Source organism: Anas acuta (genome assembly GCF_963932015.1).
Source record: "Anas acuta chromosome 2 unlocalized genomic scaffold, bAnaAcu1.1 SUPER_2_unloc_1, whole genome shotgun sequence".
In the NCBI taxonomy this organism is placed as follows: Eukaryota; Metazoa; Chordata; class Aves; order Anseriformes; family Anatidae; genus Anas; species Anas acuta.
Genome location: NW_027075980.1, coordinates 550,113 through 563,420, shown reverse-complemented (window position 1 = coordinate 563,420; position 13,308 = coordinate 550,113). Strand labels below are relative to the sequence as shown.

Below are 13,308 nucleotides of genomic sequence, written 5' to 3'. Positions count from 1 at the left end.
GTGAGGGTGACCCCTGACTGCGGGGTGTGGGGGGGCACAGGTCACGTTCACACCTCCTCCCTGTGTGTCTGTAATTGGGGACGGGGTCTCTGCGTTTTGTAACGCGAGGGCTGCCGGGGAGAGGCCGGGGGACCTCGCTCCGCGCCCGACCCCACGAGCCCCGAAGGGGAGGACGTGGCTGGGGCAGGTGAGGAGCGGGTCTGGTGCCGGGGGGGCCTCATCCTGCCCTCGTATGGCTGCACGGAGCCCTCCCAGGGTCTGCTGTGGGTGCTCGGTGCCAGCTCATCCTTGTGGCCATGTCCCCATGGGGGCTGGCGATGGGGACCGGTGCAGCTCATCCCTGCCAGCTCTGGGGACAGATGCGGGGCTCAGCGGCCCCCCAAAACGTGCCCACGGTTCCAGATTATCCACGGGGCTCCGGGGGCTGCTCCTGCCCCAGAGCTGGGACCCACGGCCACGTGCGGACCCCGGAGGCCGGAGAGGGGCCGGGAGGAGCGAAGCCCCCGGTGCGCGGGGGGCAGCCTCCTGCTCCCGCTGCAGGCAGCCAGGAACGGCAGCGGCCGGGTGCGTGCGTGTGCAGGGGGAGCCGGCCTGGCCCCGGCCGTCGGAAAATGTGAGGCGTGAGGCGTGCTGCTGTCTGCGGGATCGGACGCAGGAATGCGCTCAGCCGCGCCGCTGACCGCCCGCAGCCCCTGCCCCGCGCGCCCGGCAGCCTGAGGCCGGGCTGCAGCCCCCGCAGCACCCCGAGGCAGCTTTTTAAACCCCGCTGCAGTAAACGAGCACGGGAGGTGCTGGTCTCGACGCCTGCATCCCTCATCCCAAGTGCTGCACATCCCATAACCAGGCGCAGCTCCGGGCACGGCACCGGGGTCTCTCCGGCTGGTGCCCCTCGTCCCGCTGCAGTTTTGGGGCTCGGTCACTGCCCTCCCGGCCTCCCCCAGCCCTGGTTCCCAGTTCCTTCTACCCCCAGCCCCGCTCCCGTGCTGCTGTGGTCACCAGCAGCGTGTGGGGACATGGTGCGAGGTGGGGTTTTCCTTGGGATGGAGGAAGGAAGCCCAAGCTCCATCCTGGCACAGCTCTGGGCACTGCTTGGGTGGGAGATGCTCGGGGGGGGTGTTTGGGAGCAGAGCACTCACCCGACCCCCACTGCTGCTCGTCGGTGCCCTCACACGGACCGGGAGGCCGAGGGGGAGGCAAGGAGCTCATCCTGCCCTCCCTCATTGCCCCCCCTGGCACACCTTGAGGCCGTGCCCCCTGCCCTGCCCTCACGCTGCCTCCGTGCCCCCCTCCCCAGGACATCCGCAACACGGTGGGCAACATCCCCATGGAGTGGTACGAGGACTTCCCGCACATCGGCTACGACCTGGAGGGCAGGAAGATCTACAAGCCCATCCGCAACAAGGACGAGCTGGACAAGTTCCTGGAGAAGATGGAGAACCCCGACTACTGGTGAGCGGGCACGGGGTGCTCGGGCTCGTAGCCCCCCCGGGGGACGGGCGCTGTCACCCTGTCCCTTTCCCCGCAGGCGCACGGTGCAGGACAAGATGACGGGCGCAGACATCAAGCTGACGGACGAGCAGGTGGAGCTGGTGCAGCGGCTGCAGAAGGGGCAGTTTGGGGACGTCCACTTCGACCCCTACGAGGTGAGGTGGCCGCGCGCGCTCCGTGCTCGTGGTGCCCGGCGCGGGGCCCGTCCCGCACGCTGCAGCCACGCGTCCCCGTGTGTCCCCAGCCGGCCGTCGATTTCTTCAGCCACGAGGTGATGATCCACCCGGTGACCAACCGCCCGGCGGACAAGAGGAGCTTCATCCCCTCCCTCATCGAGAAGGAGAAGGTGAGAGGTCTGGCGGCTCCGTGGCCGAGCTCTGCGTGCTCTGAGCAGCGCTGGGGGTGGTGGCTGCGGCCACTCTCCTGTCCCAGACGTGTCCTGTCCCCACCGTATCCACCCACACCGTATCCTCCCACACCATATCCACCCCTGCCAAGTGCTCGGGGGCACTGGTTCCCATTCCACACCCCCTTCCTGAAGCATGCGGGGTCCCGGGGCTCCTGGAGCTGACCCCATGCCCGCCCCACAGGTCTCCAAGCTGGTCCACGCCATCAAAATGGGCTGGATCAAGCCCCGCAAGCCCAAGGAGGACACACCTACGTACTACGACCTCTGGGCGCACGAGGATCCCAACTCCATCCTGGGCCGGCACAAGATGCACGTGCCAGCCCCCAAGATGAAGCTGCCGGGGCACGAGGAGTCCTACAACCCCCCGCCCGAGTACCTGCTCAGCGAGGAGGAGGTAAGGGGGGGCCGGGAGCTGTGGAGGAAGGGGCTGGGGGCACATGGGGATGCGTTGGGACCCCACAGGGATGTGCTGAGGGAGGGCAGCCGGGAGTGCTGGGGCACCGGGATGAAAATTGGGCATGGTCAGGCCAGAGGGGGACGCTGGGGGTCCCGGTGCAGGGTGCGTCCTGGCACACGCTCAGCCCAGAAAAAAAAAACAGGAAAACCAGGCAGCAAAACCCAACTGGGAACAGGGGGGGCTCTGCTGGAGATGGAAAGAGAGGTGCTGGGGCGGCGGGGAGCGTCGTGGTGTCTCACGGGGCACCAGCCAGGGGACGCTTGGTGCTCGGCTGGGGACGGGATAGCGCCGGGGCTGGGGCAGCATCGGGGGCCGTGGAGCGCCCGTCACCGCGCTGCTGACCCGGCCTCGCCTCCCCCCTGGCAGAAACTGGCCTGGGAGCAGCAGGAGCCGGCCGAGAGGAAGCTGAACTTCGTGCCGCAGCAGTACCGCTGCCTGCGGGCAGTGCCTGCCTACCCACGCTTCATCCAGGAGCGCTTCGAGCGCTGCCTCGACCTCTACCTCTGCCCGCGCCAGAGGAAAATGCGGGTGAGAGCCTCTCAGACCCCTGCACCCCCTCCCCAAGGTGTCCCAGAGTGGCCTCGGCACACTCCTGTGCCTGTCCCATTGCCACCCAGCCAGGAGCAGGAGCTGCAGTGCTGTGGGGCTGCCCCTAAAGCCCCTCACCTACCCACAGCAGGCGCTGCAGGAGCAGAGCCGGGTCACAGCAGGGCTTGTAGGGTGCTGGGCTGATCCCCTGCTGGCCCCAAGCCCTCAGCCTGTGCTTCCCGGCCTCCTCCTGCCCCTCAGCAGCCCCCGTGTGCTGTCCCCGGTGCCGTGGGGCCGTGTCTCACGGGGTGCCTCTCCCTCAGGTCAACGTGGACCCGGAGGACCTGATCCCCAAGCTGCCGAAGCCACGGGACCTGCAGCCCTTCCCCACCACCCAGGCGCTGGTAAATCAGTCTGCAGCTGGGGAGGGGTCTCCTGGGTGCCCGGGAGGTCCCTCAGAGGTGCCGTGTGGCTGCGTGGGACCCTCACCCACCTCCTGTCTCCCTCCCCAGGTCTACCGTGGGCACACCAGCCTGGTGCGCTGCCTCAGCATCTCTCCCAGCGGGCAGTGGCTGGCATCAGGTGAGGATTCCCTGCCCGGGCTGGGGCATCCCACACAAACCAGGCACCGGTACCCAGCCCCGGTGCAGGAGCAGGTCCCAGCTTTGCCCCATAACAGTGCAGGGCTTGGGGTATGCAAAGGCTGGGGCTCCCCAGAGCTGCCAGCCACAGGGAGCCAGCCCACCCCTCTCTGCTGGTGCTGGATTGGGGTGGGGACCCTGGGCACGAGGCCGGAGCATCCCTGAGCTTCCCGGGCCAGCAGCGCGCGTCCCGAAGGCTCCGTGGGTTTTTCCAGCCGCTCTCGGGGACCCCACCCTGGAGCCCGCGTCCCTCCCGCTCCGCAGTGGAGAAAGTGAGGCTGGAGGGAGAGGAGTGAACGGCGGAGCCCTGCGCGGCCGGCCGGAGGCTGGAGATTGAGAGCAGATGGCAGTTTAACAGCCCACAAAGGCACATGTGCTTTTTATAGCGCTGGAGTTTCCAGGCTGCCAGCTCCCGGTGGCCGCGGTGTCGGTCGGTTGCACAACGTGGAATTCCTGGCCCCGGGCTGGGAAAGTGGCTGAGATCAGGCGTTAAAAATAACCCGACCTGCGGGGACACGGCACGGCACGGCACGGCACGGCACGCTGCTACCTGCTCCTGCCACGGCTGCCCACGGAACAGCCTGCCCGGGGGCTGCGCCGCGCCGTGCCGAGCCGTGCCGAGCCGTGCCGAGCCCAGCCAGGCGTGCTGCCAGCACAGCAGCTGCGCCGGGAGCTGCGCGCGTCAGGAGGGGACCACGGGCAGAGCCGCGGTGCTGGGGGAGCGGGGAGGGGGCCTGTTCTCTCCGCAGCAGCCCCCGGTCACGTCCTGCCTTCGTGGTGCTGGAGCTGCCGGGGAATCGCGGGGGCACTGCAGCCTCCCTCCTGCCGCTGCCAGCGCTCCTCCCCGAAGGAGCTCGATGGTTTGGGGATGTGTCCCGGCCCCCCGAGCCAAGCCGTGGCACTGTGGGGTCCCCTGGGGGAGCCGTGCCTGACCCAGCCCCCCCTCCCCGTGGTGTCCCGCAGGCTCCGATGACGGCACGGTGCGGTTCTGGGAGGTGTGCACGGCTCGCTGCATGAAGACCCTCCCCGTGGGCGGCGTGGTGAAGAGCATCGCCTGGAACCCCAACCCCACCGTCTGCCTGGTGGCCGTCTGCGTGTGAGTGCCCCAGCTGGAGCCGGGGGGGGGTTGGGGTCCTGTCCCGGAGCTCCTTGCTGCCCTGCAGCAGGGTCTGGGGGCTTACAGCCTCCTCCACCACCCTCCCCACGGCCCTGACCCTGTGCCGGGGCCGTGCCGTGACCGTGCAGGGCTTGCAGAGGGTTTTCCTCCCCTCGGCAGTGCCCTGACCCCTCCTGCCCTCTTCCCACCCCACAGGGAGCAGTCGGTGCTGCTGGTGAACCCCTGCCTCGGGGACAAGCTGCTCTACGGGGCCACCGACCAGGTGCTGGAGTCCTACACGCCCCCCGAGGAGGAGCGGGTGCAGCCCGTGCAGTGGCGCACGGCCACCGTCGAGGAGCACAGCAAAGGCATCCGGCTGGCCATGCAGCACAGCAAGGCAGGGCCGGGGGGGTTTGGGGGGGTGGGCAGGGGCTGTGGGGAGGTGGGCAGCAGCCCACATGAGCCTGATCCGTGAGCATCTCCCACCCTGCTCCCCGCAGGCCCTCAAGCAGGTGACGTGGCACGGCAAGGGCGACTACTTCGCCACCGTGGTGTCCGACAACAGCAGCATGCAGGTGCTGATCCACCAGACCAGCAAACGTTGGAGCCAAAACCCCTTCCGCAAGAGCAAGGGGCTGGTGCAGTGCGTGCTCTTCCACCCCATCCGGCCCTACTTCTTCGTGGCCACGCAGCGCTACGTCCGCGTCTACAACCTGCTCAAGCAGGAGCTCACCAAGAAGCTGATGGCCAACTGCAAGTGGGTGTCCAGCATGGCCATCCACCCCGGAGGTACGGGGGAGTGGGGTGGGATGGAGCACCCCCAGGCTGATCGGGGTGCGGGGCAGGGCTCTGGGTGCTGGTGGGGCTCGCTGGTGACCCCCACAATGTCCCCTCTCTCTCTCACAGGTGACAACATCATCTGCGGCAGCTATGACAGCAAACTGGCCTGGTTCGACCTGGACCTCTCCACCAGGCCCTACCAGCTGCTGCGGTGAGCCCCAGCCCCGCGGGGGGCTGCCCACGGGGGGGGGGGGGTCTGTGAAGCTTGGCCATGCACAGGGCTGCAGCCCGCACCCCCCCCTCGCCCTGACAGCACCCCCCCCCTCTCTGCAGGCACCACAAGAAAGCGCTGAGGAGCGTGGCCTTCCACAAGCACTACCCGCTCTTCGCCTCGGGCTCGGACGACGGGACGGTCATCGTGTGCCACGGCATGGTCTACAAGTACGTGGGGGGGTCCCGGGGCTTTGGGGTCTGCTTTGGGGTCCCCTGTCCTCCCACAGCCCCGGGGCAGCGCAGGGCTGCGGGGCAGGGGGTGCTGGGCTGTCCCACACCTCGGGTTTGGGGACGGGGAGGGGGCGTGCAGCATTTGTGGGGTGACTCCGGGGGGTACCCCGGGGTGGGGTGGCGGGGGGGAGGCAGAGCCCCGCGCTGACCCCGCTCCCCCCACAGCGACCTGCTGCAGAACCCGCTGCTGGTGCCTGTCAAGGTGCTGAAGGGCCACGCGCTGACCTTGGACCTGGGCGTCCTGGATGTGCTCTTCCACCCCACCCAGCCTTGGGTCTTCTCCTCCGGCGCCGACGGCACCGTCCGGCTTTACACGTAGCTGCTGGGTGCTGCCAGCGTGCCCCCACCCCGTGCCCCCCACCCCGTGCCCCCCACCCCGTGCCCCAACACCCCGTGGCTGTGGACACTGCGCTCTGCTGGGAACGGCAGCCCTGCTCCTGCACACAGACTCCTGGGGGGTGGGGGGAGCTTTATTATTAAACATTTTTGGGTACAGACCCGTGTCACGTTGTCCTGCGTCCCTGCCCGTCCTGGCACTGCCCCCAGGGACCCAAAAGCACCAGGGCCGCGTGCACCAGCGGTGCCACCGTGCCCCCAACCCTTCACCCCCCAGCGTAGCCCCAGACCCCCAGCACAGGGACACGGCGAGCAGCCAGCCCCCGTGGGGTCCCCCCACACCTCACCCCATCCTGGGGGCTGCCCCCCCCCCCCCCAGCAGTCCCGGCGGAGGAGCCCCCACGTGCTGCCCTCTGCACCCTGCGGTCCCGCAGCCACCGTGAGCTCATCCCCAGCATGAGCTCAGCGCTGGGACCGTGCCAGGACGGCCACGTGCGGGGCCGGGGAAACCGGACGGGAACCTCCATGGCCCACGCTGATGGGGGGGGGGGCTGCCTGCACGGCCCCCGGGACCCCCCCCCGCAGCAGGGACCCACAGCACCAGGGATTGTCCCAGAGAGGGGCCCTGGGCTGGAGCTGAGCCTGATGCAAGGATCCCAATTTGGGGATGTCACCGTGTCCCAGCCCGGGGGCTGCAGCCACCACCCACCCGTGTCTGGGGGGAGGGCAGAGCCCCACAGCCCCTGCAGGGGGATACCCCCCCTCCCCAATTTCTCTCCTGCCACAGCCAGAGCCAGGCAAGGGAGGGCTGGGACTGGAGCAGGAACAAGTGGAAAAAGGTCAAATCCCTGTTCTGTCCCCAAAAAAGGCTGGCACAGCCCCTCCATGCACACAAAGCCCAAGAGGAAGAGGAGGAGAAAAGGGGACGGGGGGGGGGAAGGCCAGGGAAATGTGCAATTACACACACACAGCAAGCACCTGAGCCCCAAAGTGCAGAGTAAGGAAGGGCCCCCCCAAACAAGCCCCCCCAAACAAGAGGACAGGGCTCGAGCACACCCCACAAGGCATTACCACGGGGCTCCTACCCCTCGGATCTCATTAATGTCCCCAATTAACGAGCCAGGCAGCAGTGTGTGTGTGGGGGGGGGGCAGCCGGACCACCCTTCACCCCGCAATGACTCCCAGAGCACCGGGCCTTGAGGAGCGAGGAGCTTTATTTAAAAATAAGTTTATGTACACGAGTGGTGAGGGGACAGTGACATTCATCGAATGGGGCCCTGGGGGGGGGGCAGGGCCCTGCCTACAGCATCGGGGGGGGGGCAGCAGGGAGGGACGGGGAGGGGGGGGAGGCAGCGGAGGGCTCGGGCTCCATCCTGGCTGCGCAGAAAAGGGGAGCTGCCCCCCAGGACCCCCTCCCCGGAGCCTCGTCCCGTCCCTGGTGTCCTTTGGGTGCTGGGGGGGCCACGGCTGAGCCAGGCCCTGAGGGGGAGCAGTGGAGGCACTGGGCCAGGGGGGCTCCCGTGGGCTGCGGGGAGCGGAGGAAGACGATGGAGCTGCCGCGGAGGAGGGCGAGGGGGGCCCCGGGGGGGGGTGCCCGATGGGGGAAGACGTGGGGGCAGTGCCCACCCCCCAAAATATTGCTGCGGTGGAGCCGGGGCTCACAGGATCCTGACGAGGCGGCCCAGGGTCTCTGCCACCTTCATGCGGACGGCGGGGACGGGGTCCTTCAGGAGCAGGTTGAGGGCTGCGAGGAGCAGAGCAGGGACATGTGGGGGGGCTGGGGGGGCACGGCCGCTCCCCCCGGCCCCAGGCTGGGACCGTGCCCGGGGTGAAGCCACAGCCTGGCTTTCCTCCAGGGCACAAAGGTGAAATCCCTTTGCCCCCCCTGGGGCTCCCCACCAGCCCCTTCCCCAGCTCGCACATCCCCGGGGAGGCAGCGGCACCCTAAATCCTCTTGGGACCCCCCCCAGGAGCTGAGACCTGGCCCTGCCCCGGGGCTCGGGGTCAGGGCTCGACCCGGGGGGCCCCTCCTGCAGCCCCCCCCGGGGAGGGGAAGGGCCCCAGCACGGGGGTCTGGGGCTGGAGCCAGGTGCCGAGCCTCCGCGGGTCCGCGCGCGGCTGTGCAGCCGCCGGCCGGGCCAAGCCTCCCCCTATCAGCACCATTTCCTAATGCCTGGAACAGCTCCCGGTAGTAAGAAAACAATCCAGGTAGTTTTTCCTAGCAGTAAAAGTACAATAATATTTTTCCAGTAGCTTGTTTACCCGGCGCAGGAGAAGCCCTCGCCTCCCTCCAAATCCCCCCCCCAGCTCCCGCGGCTCCCCTGATTTATGTGCCAGCTCCCTTCCTGCTCGCGGCATCCTCCTGCCTCGGCCGCGGGGGTGCCCCGGGGCGGGGGCTGTAAATCTGAGAGCCCGAAGCCCCCCCCCGGACCCCCGCTCGCTTAATCCACTCAATACGGGAAGCTCGCGCAGCCCCAGCCAGGCCTGCTCCCTCCAGCTATTACTCACACACACGCAGATTATCTTTCACTTGTTTCAAACAGACAGGCCTCTTTCTTCTGGAAGGGCTCGGGGAGCCAACGGAAAGATAGTTTTTCCTTTTTTAGTGTTTTTTAAGCTCCCTTGGAACGATCCAAAAGTTTCCATGCATTACTATATACTATGAGGTCACTAGTGACAGGGAAAAAATCCCTGAAATCCAGGAAAATTACTTAACTCTGCTCCAAAATGCCACCAGCTTCAATTTGACTTTTTATTAGCCCTTCGTAACGAGCCTCAGCTCTGCCTTTTAACAGTTAACACATTGCAAACAAACGCTGCAAGTCCCCTCCTGCTTACGCTAAGCCGCTGCAAACGCCACGCGAGCCGCAGGCGGTGCCCAGGGCGGGTGCCCCCGGCCAGCACCGGGGCCGTGCCGCGGGGTCGGGGCTCGGGGGCTGCAGCCTCGGCTCCCCGGGACCCCCTCACCCCGCTGCAGCATCCCCGTGCCAACAGCTTGGTTCGTGGCTGTGCCTTCACCTGCCAGCCCCGGTCCCCTGTGCCTGCAGGTGCTGGGCTCATCCTGGCCCCGTTACCCGAGAGCGGAGCAGGAGCCCGGGGAGCCCAAAATCACGGGGCTGGGCTCCGGCTCCAACCCCCAGCCCCTGCTCCCCGGCAGCGCGAGCTGTGGGCACCGACTCACCCGAGATAAGCTGGTCCAGGTCCACTTGCTGGCAGTGGTCTTCGTCCACGTGCAGCACGAGGAAGCCTGAGGAAGGAGCTCAGCGTCAGGGTTTTTTTTCCACTGGGACCCCCCAAATCTGACAGAGAAGGTCACAGAGGCTCGCAGGGTGCCGGGTCTCTCCTCCCTGCTGTCCACGTGTTGTGTGCAGTCACGCAGAGCCAGCAACAAGGGCGCACAGGGGACCCAAATATGTGATGTATACACGCTGCCCTGGCTAACGTGTGCCCTAAGGAGGCTCCCACCAGCACCTCTGCCTCCAGCAGCTCGCTTAAATCATTTCTGGGCACTCCACTGAAAGCAGCACAACCTCACGCCACGTGCAGAATTACATGGGTAAGAGCAAGGCTGGCTGCTACCCCCATCCCCAAAAAGGAGCTGGGAGCTCCAAAGAGAGATGTGAAGCCTCGGGAGCAGCCCAGGCGTCCCTTGGTGCATCCGCAGCTCCCACTTTACCAGGGGCAGCCACAGCAGGGGTTGGGGAGCAGCGCTGCTGGATGACTCCTGCTCGAATCCCCTGCCCCGTTACACGGCTCAGCCACAACCTCAGAGCTGCTCCGAGCTGACAGCACGGGGCTGAGGCAGCACCTCTGGCTGATAAAGCAGTGACACGCGCTGCTCCCCGCACCGTAACCGCATCCGCGCGCTGCAAGCTGAGGCTGGAAACCTTTACAGCGATGGGACGAGCTGGGCTGGGTCCAGCAAAGGTCTGTGCAGCCCTCAGGAAGGCTGCTGGAACTGCTGCAGGACGGGGTCTGTGCAGGAGCTGCCTCTGGTGGGTGCCCCCCAGACCCACGGTGTGCCCTGGCCATGGGCTGTCACAGCAGACGCTGCACCCCCTGCGGAGCGGGCACCAAACGCCTCCCCGGGACACCCCCAACATCCAGCCTTTAGGAAGAGACCCACGCTGCACCCACGAGGCTTGGGAGCAGGACTTACCAATGAACATCGGCGCAGCCGCCCTGATGTCCACCCAGTTGCTCTTGAAGTAGAAGAGGTTGGTTGAAATCAGGCGATTCAGCATCTCCGGGTAGCTCTGCATCTGGGGGAGAGGCGGCAGGAGAGGAGTCAGGCAGGGCACTGCCACCATCTCCTGGAAGCCCAGAGGTGCTGGGCAGGCTGAGCATCCCCCAGGACACTGGGCTGGGAGGGGGAACGTCCCCATAAGGACACAGGGGCACTGGGCAGGACCCCGAGGATCCCATTTGGCAGCCCCAGCGCCGGCACCGCGTGCTCTGGCTGCGCTCACCAGGTGCTTGCAGACGTTGTTCATGAACTCCCCGTAGTGCAGGCTCCTGTCCTCCCGCAGGTGGTTCAGGAACATGTCGCAGAGCCCCTCGCAGCCCATGTTGGGGCCACACATGCGCAGAGCAAACTTGCAGGCCTGTGGCACAGAGAGGGGGAGGCTGCGGCGTGTGCCAGGGGGCTCAGCGCCTCGTGGCCACCCCAGGCCGGTACCCCAAGCTGGGGGGGGCTCCCTGGTGCCCGTGGTGGGCAGCGGGGTACTCACCTTGACCACCTCAGGCTTGGGGTCCTGGAGGTGCAGCAGCAGCGTTACCAGCCCGTTCAGGATCTGCTCGAAGAAAGCCTCGCAGTCTTCCTCGCTGAACTTGGTCAGGTTGCCAAAGAGCACGATGGATGACTGGCGGAGGTCGGGCTGCTCCTGCAGGCGGGGGGCGAGCAGGATTTGGGGTGAATTCAGCCCTTCCCCTGGTGACTCCCCAGCAGCACAACATCCTGCCTCTACATCCCCAATTCCAGCCACTGCCTGCACCAGAGTCCCAAAGAAAGGAGACCCAGGGGGCACTGAGGGCTCAGGGATGGGGGTCTCCGTGCCAGGTCCAGCTCTGCCTGCCTGGGGGGTGCACGGCTGGGACAGGGGCTGGGTAACACCTGGCTGTGGTTTGGTTCAGGCTGGGGAGAGCCACGGGAGCCCCCACAGACAGCACGGTGCTGCAGGGGCTGGGGTGCTCCCCGCAGGTGGCACCGGAGCAGCTGGGGGCAGGATCCTGCGCTCGGATCGCTCCGTGCACTGGTGGAACTGGAGGTGATGCTGGAGGGGTTTGGGGAATGCACAGACCACTGAGGGCAGCGAAATATTGCGGGGCAGAGCCATGCAGAGACCTGGACCCCTCCTGTCCCCCAGCACCCACGGAGCACAGCCTGGACCCTGCTGCCCTCCCCAGAGACACCCATCTGCCACGCGTGCCCTGGCTCATCGGACGAGCCGCTTTAGACAGGACCAAGGCACAAGCTCTGTCCCCAGGCTCCCTTACGCTGTCGAAGAAGGGTCGGATCCTGATGGCGATGTGGAGGAGCATGGACTGGATGTCTCTCTCCTCCAAGTGATCCAGGAGCTTGGAGAGACTGGACATGGCCTCGAGCGCAACCAGGTTGTGGGGGTCGTCTTTGTCGTCCATGCCATTGACCATGGATGCCAGCAGCTTGGCCCCGTGCTTCCGTACCTGCAAGGGCAGCAGGAGAGGAGCGCTGCTGTGGGGCAGCCTGGCAGGGACACGGCCCTGCTCGGCCACCCCCAGGGGTCAGGACGGGCTCTGTTGTGCCCACGTTGTGGCACGGCACCAGCACCAGGCGGGGGACCCGGCCCGCTAACCCAGGGTGATTCCTTAAAGCAGGACGAGCCAAGTGCAGCATTCCCAAAGTCAGTGACCTGATCACCGAGCAGTGCCCTGCAGCGAGCTCCTGCCTCAACCTCGCTTCCAGCGAGGAGGAGCTGGAATTAAATTAAATTACAGCTGCCGAGCGCAGTGCGTCGTCGGCACAGGCACGTGGCAACTGCTCACCGCAGGCACCACGTCCCCTCCCGGCGCAGCATTTCGCTGAGCAATTAGAGCTGCACACGCAGCAAAGGGGGAAATTAAGTTTGCCTAAGCCACACCGAGTCTGCCATCGCTTAATTCTGAGCACTCAGCTTTGTAAATCAGGCTGTGCTGCCCGGTGCAGCTCATGGAGCACGGCTGGGGACGAACAACGCGTCACGACCCTGCGCCACGGGGACGTGCAGGAAGGGACTGCCCTGAGCCTGCCCAGCTGCACCGGTCTGCATTGCTCCAGGATGCAGCAGGGAAGGCAGCAACAGATCATCACTGCTCCTGCCTGCGTTGTAGGAGGCTCACCGCAGCCCTCCTCATCCTCCTGCTCACCTCCTGCTTCCCAACCGCTGCCCACAGCAGCGCTGCGGCTCCCGCAGACCGGAGCATCAGGCGCTATCAGCAGCTCTGCCCAGGCTGCAGCAGCAGGACGGTATTTTTAGCAGCTGCTTTTATTTTCGTGGCAGCTCACAGTGGGGTATTTGCCTGCCCGTGACCCCTTCCCAGGGTTTGGCACAGCACGGAGCAGACGCCCGCCAAGCCCCACGCTGCTGCTCCTGGGGACCAGGTAGGCAGAGCGCAGGCAGCCCGGTGCAGGATGCACTGCAGCAATCCCACACCTGATGGGCAGGAACGGGGCCGAGCAGCCACGTCCCAGCCACAGCTGAGCCTGGAACCTCATGGGATGGAGCTGTGACTGCAGGTCCCCAGCAAAAAGCAGTGGACACGGAGCATCCCGTCCCTGCACCCCAGCGGACGCGCCTCCGGAGTGAGCTGCCCCGACCACAGCACTTTGGAGATCTGGAAAACTAATTCTGGGCTGCCTGAATCCCACCGTCGGGACAGGAGATAACTGCATTTAAGGATCCATTCATCAGCTGGTAAAGACACCGGAGCAGCAGGAAGCAGAAAGGGCAGCGGGCCGACACGGCTCCCGCAGGCGCGCTGCTGCTGCTGCTGCTGGGGGTGGCCCCACAGCTCGACCCCTGCTTGGGCCAGCAGACCCCCGACGGCTGCC

At 66.6% G+C, this 13,308-nt stretch overlaps 2 protein-coding genes across 5 annotated transcripts in view; one reads left to right on the top strand and one right to left on the bottom strand.

Annotated features, from left to right (window-relative positions):
- BOP1 (BOP1 ribosomal biogenesis factor) overlaps positions 1 to 5,205 on the top strand; it is a 39,048-nt gene extending 33,843 nt beyond the window's left edge. Inside the window, exons 4-12 of the mRNA XM_068668200.1 lie at positions 1,295 to 1,449; positions 1,526 to 1,643; positions 1,733 to 1,834; positions 2,079 to 2,291; positions 2,721 to 2,882; positions 3,206 to 3,286; positions 3,395 to 3,464; positions 4,487 to 4,619; positions 4,836 to 5,205. Of these exons, the coding sequence (XP_068524301.1) occupies positions 1,295 to 1,449; positions 1,526 to 1,643; positions 1,733 to 1,834; positions 2,079 to 2,291; positions 2,721 to 2,882; positions 3,206 to 3,286; positions 3,395 to 3,464; positions 4,487 to 4,619; positions 4,836 to 5,094 (1,293 nt within the window). The 3' untranslated portion in view covers positions 5,095 to 5,205. The remainder of the gene's footprint in view (positions 1 to 1,294; positions 1,450 to 1,525; positions 1,644 to 1,732; positions 1,835 to 2,078; positions 2,292 to 2,720; positions 2,883 to 3,205; positions 3,287 to 3,394; positions 3,465 to 4,486; positions 4,620 to 4,835) is intronic.
- Positions 5,206 to 7,435: 2,230 nt separating this feature from the next.
- The window catches only part of MROH1 (maestro heat like repeat family member 1), a 41,426-nt gene continuing 35,553 nt past the window's right edge, over positions 7,436 to 13,308 (bottom strand). For all 4 annotated transcript variants that reach the window (XM_068668195.1, XM_068668197.1, XM_068668196.1 and 1 more), the window contains 6 exons: positions 11,736 to 11,924; positions 10,970 to 11,122; positions 10,709 to 10,843; positions 10,399 to 10,501; positions 9,421 to 9,486; positions 7,436 to 7,983 (listed from right to left, as the gene is read on the bottom strand). In XM_068668195.1, the coding sequence (XP_068524296.1) occupies positions 7,898 to 7,983; positions 9,421 to 9,486; positions 10,399 to 10,501; positions 10,709 to 10,843; positions 10,970 to 11,122; positions 11,736 to 11,924 (732 nt within the window). In that variant the 3' untranslated portion in view covers positions 7,436 to 7,897. The remainder of the gene's footprint in view (positions 7,984 to 9,420; positions 9,487 to 10,398; positions 10,502 to 10,708; positions 10,844 to 10,969; positions 11,123 to 11,735; positions 11,925 to 13,308) is intronic.